This window comes from Hydra viridissima, unplaced genomic scaffold (genome assembly GCF_058129835.1).
Source record: "Hydra viridissima isolate aposymbiotic clone 2 unplaced genomic scaffold, HvirCarnegie_v1 scaffold_1, whole genome shotgun sequence".
In the NCBI taxonomy this organism is placed as follows: Eukaryota; Metazoa; Cnidaria; class Hydrozoa; order Anthoathecata; family Hydridae; genus Hydra; species Hydra viridissima.
In genome coordinates, this window is record NW_028324300.1 from 21,061,945 (window position 1) to 21,071,845 (window position 9,901).

The following is a 9,901-nucleotide window of genomic DNA, read 5'->3' on the forward strand; positions in this document are numbered from 1 at the left end:
TATTAATACAACCTCAATATATTCATTTAATTTCATTTGGTTGGGTCGCTGGGAAATAACGAACGATCTTAGTCGGGTAATAACGAACGCTTATGTCACCGCCTACGTCCGTGTGATATCAGAAATGCTCAATGATATATATTAACTTAATATATCTCATTGGATACGCTATATTCTTTTCAAATACTTTGAGAAAACATCGAAGTATTCTAGTGTACACACGGACGTTTCTTAAATAAAGTTATTATAAATTATTTATTTAGTTTATTATTATTCAAAGTTAAAATTACATTTTGAAGCAAGTTAAACATTTACAATATACATATATATATACATATATACATATATATATATATATATATATATATATATATATATATATATATATATATATATATATATATATATATATATACATATATATATATATATATATATATATATATATATATATATATATATATATATATATGTATTTATATGTTATTTAAATTTCTTTTTCATTTTAGATGCCACGAAATTATAATAGAAAAACTGAAATAAAATATAGACTAGAGGATTTAAAAAGGGCCATAAAAGATGTGAACAATAAAACTTTGTCATTAAGTCAAGCCTCTTTAGCTTATTCGGTGCCTAAAACCACTTTATTTGACCACTGCAAGAGAGAATTCATAACACAACCAAGAGGTGGAAGAAAATGTATATTCTCAGATGCACAAGAAAAAGAGTTAAAGGAATATATTGTCAAATGTAGCCAGGTTTTTTATGGGTTAACAATTAAAATGGTGCGACAAATTGCTTTCAAATTTGCTGAACAAAATAACCTGAACCATAAATTTAATAGGACAACCCAATTGGCAGGTAAAGACTGGTATTATTCTTTCATAAAAAGAAATTCAAATATTTCATTGAGAAAACCTGAGCCCACTTCGTTAAACAGAATAAATGGATTTAATGCAACAGAAGTAAAAATGTTTTTTGAAAATCTGGAAACTTTACAAAGAACTTATAACTTCGACACTAATCATATATATAATGTTGACGAGACCGGTATTTCTAATATTCAACGAAACTCCAAAATATTAGCCCCTAAGGGCCAGAAACAAGTTGGGATGGCAACCAGTGGGGAAAGGGGTTCAACAACTACAGTTGTTTGTGCATTCAGTGCTTCAGGAAAGTATATTCCTCCATTTTTTGTATTTAAAAGAAAACGCATGAATGATCAGTTGTTGCGGGGAGGCAATGTCGATATGCTTGCCACGGTCAGTGACTCAGGTTGGATCAATGAAAATTTATTTGTGGACTGGCTTAATCACTTTATGTCATTTGCTAAACCAACCAAAGACGAACCTGTGTTATTAATTCTAGATAACCATGAGAGCCATATTAGTCTTGATTGCTTTCTACTTTGTCGTGGAAATGGAATTGTATTGTTATCCCTTCCACCACACACTTCCCATAAAATGCAACCATTAGATTTAACATACTTTGGTCCACTTAAATCTGCATATAACAGGGAATGTGAAATTTTTATGGCAGCAAACGTAGGCCGAAGAATTACTCAATATGAAATTGTTGAACTATTTACAAAAGCTTTTAATCGTCTCAGCAATATTGAAAAAGCAGTCAATGGATTTCGAGGAGCTGGTATTTATCCGTTAGATCCCACAAAATTCAATGATTTATTTCCAAGAAGTATCGTTACACCTGAAACGTCATTACTTGATAACATTATGAGTTCAGAATCCCAGGTAAATGCAATGAATCAATCAGATACTCAAGCCAAATCATCTGAAGTGTTAGTTAATCTGTCATTGAATCCTTCTAGTGTAAGTCTGTCACCTGATGTGAATGTCTCCCCTGAACTGCTACCAAATAGATCAAATCAGTCAATACCTCTTTTGAATATTGTCTCTGTACCTAATTTGCCAAAAAGGAAAACCAGAGAAAGTCTAAGAAAGAAACATTCGACTATTATCACTAGTTCTCCAATGAGAGATTTTTTAAAGGACAAGGAGCAAAAGAAAAGTATGAAGGAACAAGAAGTAAAAAAGATTTCTGTTAAAAAAAAGAAGGTAGGAAGCAACTTTAATAAGTTTGAGGCTAATAATGAACCAAAGAAGAAAATAATAACCAGAGATGATAAAGAAAATGATTGTTATTGTTTAATTTGTGAAGAAAAGTATCATGATCCACCAACGGAAGACTGGATTATGTGTTACAAATGTAAGTCGTGGTCCCACGAGAAGTGCACAAGTTGTGCAAGCACATCTAGAGGTTTTCTCTGTGATTTTTGCACTTAATAAATGGAAGTAACAATATGTTAGAATAACATTGATAGATATTTGACATTTCATTGATGTAACATTTTATTTTGTTTGAATAAAATTTGTTGATATTTCTTTCTTAACATTTGATTTGTTTAAAATTTTATTCAATAATATTTTAGCGCTTCAATTAAGTTTGATTTGCTTTAATCATCATTTTATCCACTCCAAAAGTGTTTGTTATTACCCCACGGTATGTTCGGAATTACCCCACGTACGTAGGGTAATTCCGAACACCAATGGTTTTGTTTTTGATCGAATTTTCTATTTTTTTATAAGATGTATGAAAATTGCTTTTGAGTGTTTTTAACTGAATAGTTAGACTAAATGATAAGCAATAAATATCATCAATATATAGTTATAGTTGTCTTTAATTCGCATTCCCGCTTAGCTGTTCGCCAATACTCCACTCTCCCCTACCTGTTTTTGGCATTTTCCAGAAGTAAAAAAAATTCAAGTTGCATAGAGTTTGTTAAATAAAAAACTTCATTTCATTATATTATGGGCAGTTAGATGTTATGTTATGTTATATCAGAATATTTCCAATTGCTGATTCTATAAAAACCATTCCTTTTAATCAGTTCTTTAAATCCCTTAAATCTAAAATCATAAAATATTTGCAAAAGCTGTAAAGTAATTGAAATCAAGAAAGTGGTACAATATCGGATTACAATGGTACAATTAAGGATATAGTTTCCTTAATTATACTCTTAGCGCTATTTTTTTAATTTGATTCTTCGAGACTTAACGCTTTTTAAATTTTGAGCTTTTTAAACATCTTTACCACAAACAATCCCTAAATTATGAAATCCAATTGAAAATCCAGGTTTTTACTCAGTAGATTGCCTACATTACTTAATTTTGTCTTAGGGGGTACAATATTGGCAACCTTATATTATTAAGAGTATTAGAGTATTAAGCCAGTAGTATTAAGGCTACTGCCTTTGACGTATTATACTTGAGTTTAAGCTAGTGATAAACGCATCTTTAATAGACTCATCACAATAAACATCGGCTGTTACTACTTTAAAGTTGAATTCTTTTGCAAGAGTTCGGAGAGCTTGTATAAATTTGTCTAGTGTTTTGCCAGCTTGTTGCTTACGTGTTGCTTATTGATGCCGAGTAAATATTTCGTTTTTTGGTTCAGCGTACAACGATTTGAGAACGTCGATCGCATTTTCAAAAGATAGTGAATTGGAAATGTGTTCATAAACAGTTGGTGATATGAAGTTTATTAATATTCTTAATTTTTCGTCAGATGTAGATTCTGAAGATAAGAAATTTTCGAGAGTTTTAAACCAGTGAGTCCATTCTTTACCTGATATTGAAGAATTTTGATTCGCGTCAAATCTTTCTGGACACAGATATTTTTCCATGAAAATTAATTTTTTTATTTTTTTTAACTTTTTTTTATTTTTGATAGATAAACTGAAATAATAACCTCTGAACTCCAAAGGTTTTATATATCAAATAACGTAGATTAATACAATAAAAAAAATAAATGGTAGTTATAATGCGACGATTACAATATTTGTCAAGAGAGTTGTAAATTGATAATTAGTTATAATTTATAACAGAGGTACGATGTAATTCGATGATTTATCACGAGATTTCACTGTAAAAAAGAAGTATTTCTAATAATACGAAGTATTTGATTAAATTTCGATGGTAATATGTAAAAAGAGTGAATTAACTGTAAAAACCGAATTAGATTTTCGCAAATTCACTCCGCAATTAAACACTCCATTGAAAAATAAATTCCTAAGGAGAGAAAACTAGTAAAGCTGTAAAACCTGTAACTTGAATAAAGTTTTTATATTTAGGTCCTACAAACCTACTAGGGATAGCACTTATACTTACTTTGATGTAAAAAAGTTACTTTTAAACAAATATTACTTTACATAACATAGATTAAATTATCAAATATATTTACATTTAAAAGTAATTCATTTTTTAAAAAGTAGCACAGTAAAATAATATATTACATGTAAAAATTACTTACATAGAAGTTAATTTTAAAAATGTTTAACTTTTACTTGTTAAAGTAATTTATTATTACTAGTAAAAGTAATTATTATAAAATTTTTATTTACTTTTTCTTTGTCTATGTTAATCAATTTAAAAGTAAATAATGTGAAAGTAATTTACTTTAAAAAGTAATTTAGATTTTACTTACACAAATACTTTACATCGAAATGTAATTTACTTTTTATATGTAAAAGTAAATATTTTTTGAAAGTGATCTTACTAAATATAATCAGTCAATAAAACAAAAATAAAAAAGCAATAAAATAAAATTTTAAAAATTAAACAGTAAAAACGGTAGCAGGAAAAAAGCTGATACAATAATAAAATGATACTATACTAAAGCATTTCAAAGTATATAAAAAAACTATTTAGAGTTTTTTCCAGGGGGATTTTTTCTTAGGGGCAAGAAATGTTGAAATCTTCACAATCAAAGCTGGAAAATCAAATCAATCTGGAATCACAATCAAAGCTGGAAACTGAAATAGTTAAATACATGGACATACCAGTGCAAAGTTATAATGTGAATTCACTACAATAGTGGAAGCAGCATGATCTGTGGATACCAGTGACATCAGCTTCATCAGAAAGCATGTTTTCTACAGGTGGCAATATTATAGGTGCCAAATGGGAGTGTATTAAACCAGAAACACTCGAAATGTTTGTTTTTATTAAAGAGAATTATTCACAGGTCAGAGCAAATATTAAGTACTAGGTGAAAAATTGTGATGATGACCCTGCACTGTGTCGCGAAATGACTATTAATTCGAACCTCTTGTCCCGAGAAAACTCTTTGGAGGTTTGAGAGTACACATGTGTAGAATTACACTAGAGTTGGTTTTGAAATCTTTCATCATTGTCCGAGAAAGAAAAATTAGTTTAAAGTTTCTAATTTTATGCTTATTTAATAAGGTCAATAAACTAAGAGTTTTTTTTTCTTTCTCAAAAAAACTGTCTATTTTGGTTATTTGTTTTACAAATAGTACATACAAAATATTTTAGCAAAAAAATAATTAACTAAAGAATTCCGGGAAAAACCTGCAAACAGTTTAGAAACCGTTTTAAAAGAACAAGGTGTGCGTCATTTTTCAAAATGCCTAACCAAGCAAAAACTCATGAAGACAACAGGAAAACTGTCTGTTTTCTCTGTATGAACAAACCTAACAGGCAGCTGACTGATTTTATGATTAAACGCAGTCAAGAAATTTTGGGCCAAAGAATCAACTTTGAAGACCAAAGAGTACCAATTGGAATCTGTGAAAACTGTTGAGTAAGTCTCAGAAGAAAAGGTGAAGGGAGAGATGTCCAACTTCCTTCCTTGCCAGACTATCAAAACATAAAGATCCGTCCTGCAACAAGAGAATCAGCATGTGATTGCTTGATTTGTAGTGTGGGAAAAGCAAAATTCAGAAGCCCTCAGATAAGTGGAGCAACAAACGCTGCCAGTCAGCCTATAGAACAACCAATTGTTTAGAAAAGATGTTCAGCATGCTTTTCATTGATAGGAAGAGGCATCCCTCATGTCTGTACTAAAGCAATGTTACGACAGAACTTACTCGAAGTTGCAGAAAAGGACAAAAAAGCAGCAAAAAGAGTGGCTGTTTCTGTAATTGCCAACAAAGTTCCTTCCCCCCATGGCACTGTCCGTCTCAATCAAGGAGTAGGAAGACCCTTTCCAGTAACTCCAGGTAAAAACTGTACTTTTTAAACAAAAAAAACTTTTGTCAAAGGGCATAGCAATAAAATATACACTATGAATTTCGGAAATGATACAATGGTAGCTTTCTGTGATTTTTTGCAGGTCCATCGCGACAAAGAGAATTATTTCCTTCATCTACACCCACCTTGACTGCACAACATCTAGTACAAGTTCAAAACCAGATTGGTCTTTCAAATAGAGGAATGAATATGCTTGCTTCAACTCTTAACAAAGTAGTTCCACAGCGTGTTGTGGAGAAAAATTTCAGAGAAAAGTTTGAATCTCTTGGAAAGCAACTTTCTGACCTCTTTGTCACCTCAGAAATTACTGATACATCCAAAAGCACTAGCTAAGAGTCTAAACATTTATTGGTGTACTGCAATGAAATGGAGTCATTAAGAAACACTGTTGCTGAAGTCAGAGGCCCTCAGTCAGACCAGCTTATTAAGGTGGGGATTGATGGTGGAGGCGGGTTCGTGAAAGTTTCTTTTGGTATTATGAGCTTAGAAACACCAGATACTTCTCCTCCATGAAAGAAACCTCTCTTTAAAAATTTCAAAGACTCAGGAGTGAAGCGTCAACTTTTGGTGGCCATTGCAGAAAATGTCTCTGAAAACTATGACAATGTCAAACAAATCCTGGATAAACTGTGTTTAGAGAGAATGTCTTTTGTGTTGTCATGCGACATGAAGCTTGCTAACATAATTTGTGGCTTGCAATCTCACTCTAGTGCACACCCTTGCACCTGGTGTGACATTGAGTCAAAGAATCTTCATCACAGTGGTGAGCTTCGAAAATTTGGCTCCATTCGTTCTGATTTTGAAGGCTTCCAAGCAGCCGGTGCCCAAACAAAAAAGGCAAGGGACTTTTAAAATGTTGTTCACCAGCCAATAATAAGACTTTCTGATGATACTCTTGTCCTAGATTTTATTCCTCCTATGGAACTTCACCTTCTTATTGGTGTTGTGAACCACCTCTTTAAGAACCTCTGTCAGGTTTGGCAAAATGCAGATGAGTGGCCAAAGATGATCAACATTCAGCAACAACCTTTTCATGGAGGACAATTTGCTGACAATGAGCGTAGAAAGCTTTTGAGAAATGTTGACTCACTTCAACAACTTGCAGAGAAGCATGCTTGCTTTTTGGCATTTCCATTTATTGAAACCCTCAGAAAATTTGATGCTGTTGTTCATGCCTGCTTTGGGAATACACTCCAACAGAACTACTGTGAGCTTATTGAAGAGTTTAAAGCTTCCTATCTCAACCTTCCAAACACAAGTGTTACCCCCAAAGCACATGCTGTTTTCTTCCATGTGACGCAGTTTATTGATCGCCACAACCACTCTCTGGGCATCTTTTCCGATTAAGCCAGAGAGTCACTTCACCACAACTTCAGTCTTCTTTGGCAACGTTTCAAGAGGCCAGCCATCCATCGGGATTATCCCAGGAATCTTCGAAACTGTTTGATCGAGTATAACAGTAAACATTTATTTTGATTTCTATTTGTGGAAGAGACATTTACAGTTATTAATTACATATGCTATGTAAGAGTTTAATAAAGGCTTGCTTCTTAATCAATTGAGTAGAATAATTTTGTATAAGTATCTAGAATCATTAATGTTTTTCGCAGCTTGAATTTCAAAGCTGAAAGTAGAAAACTGTTTGTCTTTCAAGAATAGTTTGTATGTATTTTTTTTGGTTTTGCTTTGTTCAGAGTTGCAAACACATTATATGTTGAAGAAATTTATATGTTATAATAGAGAACAAGATTTTTTTAAAGAAATTATTTTTTTGTAAAATTTTTATTCTGAGCAATAAAATTAAAACTTTAAACTGATTTTTCTTTCTCGGACGATGATGAAAGATTTCAAAACCAACTCTAGTGTTATTCTACACATGTGTACTCTCAAACCTCCAAAGGGTTTTCTCGGGACAAGAGGTTCGAATTAAAAGTCATTTAGTGACACTGTGTAACGGTAACAAATTTACGTTATGTTCTGTGGTGTTATAATGTTTTTAAAAGACGGCGAATATTTGGGTTTTTAGTGGGATTTTTTAAAGCTTTGACTTTGATCTAGAGAATTGTACGTTGATTTTCAGGTCTATGTTTCTGTATTTACGAATCAGCATAAAATTCCCTATTATAATCATTTATATATATATATATATATATATATATATATATATATATATATATATATATATATATAAAGGAGGAGGGGGGGTTCGAAAGTGCAGTAGCGCCGGTAAAACTTTTACTATTACGAGATAATATTTACAAATCAACTTATTGCTTAGAAGCAATAAGTTGATTCGTAAATATTACTGAATTTATTTAACTTTGCTCTTTATTGCTTAGAAAAATTAGTTGATTTGTAAATATTATTTAATAAATTAAATATTTACTACCACCCTGTTAAAATCAGGTAATAGAAAATATTTCCTTTGAATCAATTTGAAAAAAATTTTTTGTAATTAAGTATGATGCTATAGATATTTTGTTTAGTTTGCCAGAGTTGGTGTGAATACCGAAGCCACGGTTATTTTTGAACTTTTGACAACTGTTTGGGAGTTAGAACTGCCACGTTTGTTGATATCAGTCACTGGCGGTGCAAAAGAATTCGATTTAAATCCAGAGCTTCATAAACAGTTCGTTTCTGGTCTTGAAAATGTAATTTTTTTAAAAAACTTTTACATTTTAAAAAATATTTTTGCTCTAAACAAAAAGACTGCATTGCAGTCGTTACCCACCCAACATAAGTCGACTTTAAGACGTATGTAGCTTATCTTTAACTCGTCTAGACGTCTGCAACTAGTTAAAGACGTGTTTAAGATGGCCATTCCACATCATATTAAGACGTCTTTTGACAACCAGTTTAAGACATCCTTAAGACATCTTAACAAGACGTCTGTCGGAACAACAAGTTTCAGACGTCTTTCAGAATAACCAGTTTAAGATGTCTTTAATCATGGACGTTTCCCACCCATCAACAAGTCGTCTTAAAGACAAAATTAAGATGACTTGAAATTGGTATTAAAGATGTCTTAAATTGGTCTCAAATGAAACACTGTAAGTCGTCTAATTAAAAACGTCTTAAATGTGTGTGTGTGTGTGTGTGTGTGTGCATGTTTGTGTGTGTGTGCATGTTTGTGTGTGTGTGCATGTTTGTGTGTGTTCAACAGCAGAGATATATACAGTTAAGGATAAATAACTTATACATAAAATGAATAAAAATACAAGAAAGAAAAAATAATGTCACAGCTTTAAAGAATTTCTTAAAGCCAATTTATGGCAAACCACAAGCATTACTAAGTATTTAATATTAACAAAATACGATTTACCAGCTATATATAAACTAAACTTTATTTGACAAAAACTTATGGGTTATTATGTGCTTTTTATGTTAAATGAAATAATATATGAAATATGAAAAGCAAAAACATGAAATATCTAGCCGCATTTTGCAAGATAATTATAAATTTGAATAACTTTTTAAATGGTTTTGCATTATCAAATGAAGTTTGGTGAATGACGGACCAAAGAATTTAATGGAAACAGATCTTGGCGAAAAATTTTAAGGTTTTTTATAATTTGCTATACTTTTTTTAGTCATTTTAAAATTATCCTTAAAGGTCTATTTTATCATTGACAGACTTTGTATACACAAAAAAAGTTCTCAAATTTACAAATGTTTATCTTGAAAAAATGATAAAATCTGTTCGTGCCGACTACTAATTTCCTTTATCTTGGTGTAATTTGTTTAGTAATTTGTCAACACATAAAGTCGTTACTTTATCCTGAACAGTCTTATTAAACAAATGCTACAAAAGTTTAAACTAATACAAAAAG

The 9,901-nt window shown here is 31.3% G+C and overlaps 1 protein-coding gene across 1 annotated transcript; it reads left to right on the plus strand.

Moving 5' to 3' along the window:
- The first annotated feature begins 466 nt into the window (after positions 1–466).
- Positions 467–2,410, plus strand: LOC149893858 (uncharacterized). Its single transcript, XM_090075695.1, has one exon. The coding sequence runs from the start codon at positions 510–512 to the stop codon at positions 2,301–2,303; it is 1,794 nt and encodes a 597-aa protein (XP_089931821.1). The 5' UTR covers positions 467–509; the 3' UTR covers positions 2,304–2,410.
- The last annotated feature ends 7,491 nt before the right edge of the window (positions 2,411–9,901 follow it).

Bases quoted from the DNA above. Each gene is read 5' to 3' on its own strand.
- LOC149893858 (XM_090075695.1), top strand. From the start codon at position 510: ATGCCACGAAATTATAATAGAAAAACTGAAATAAAATATAGACTAGAG.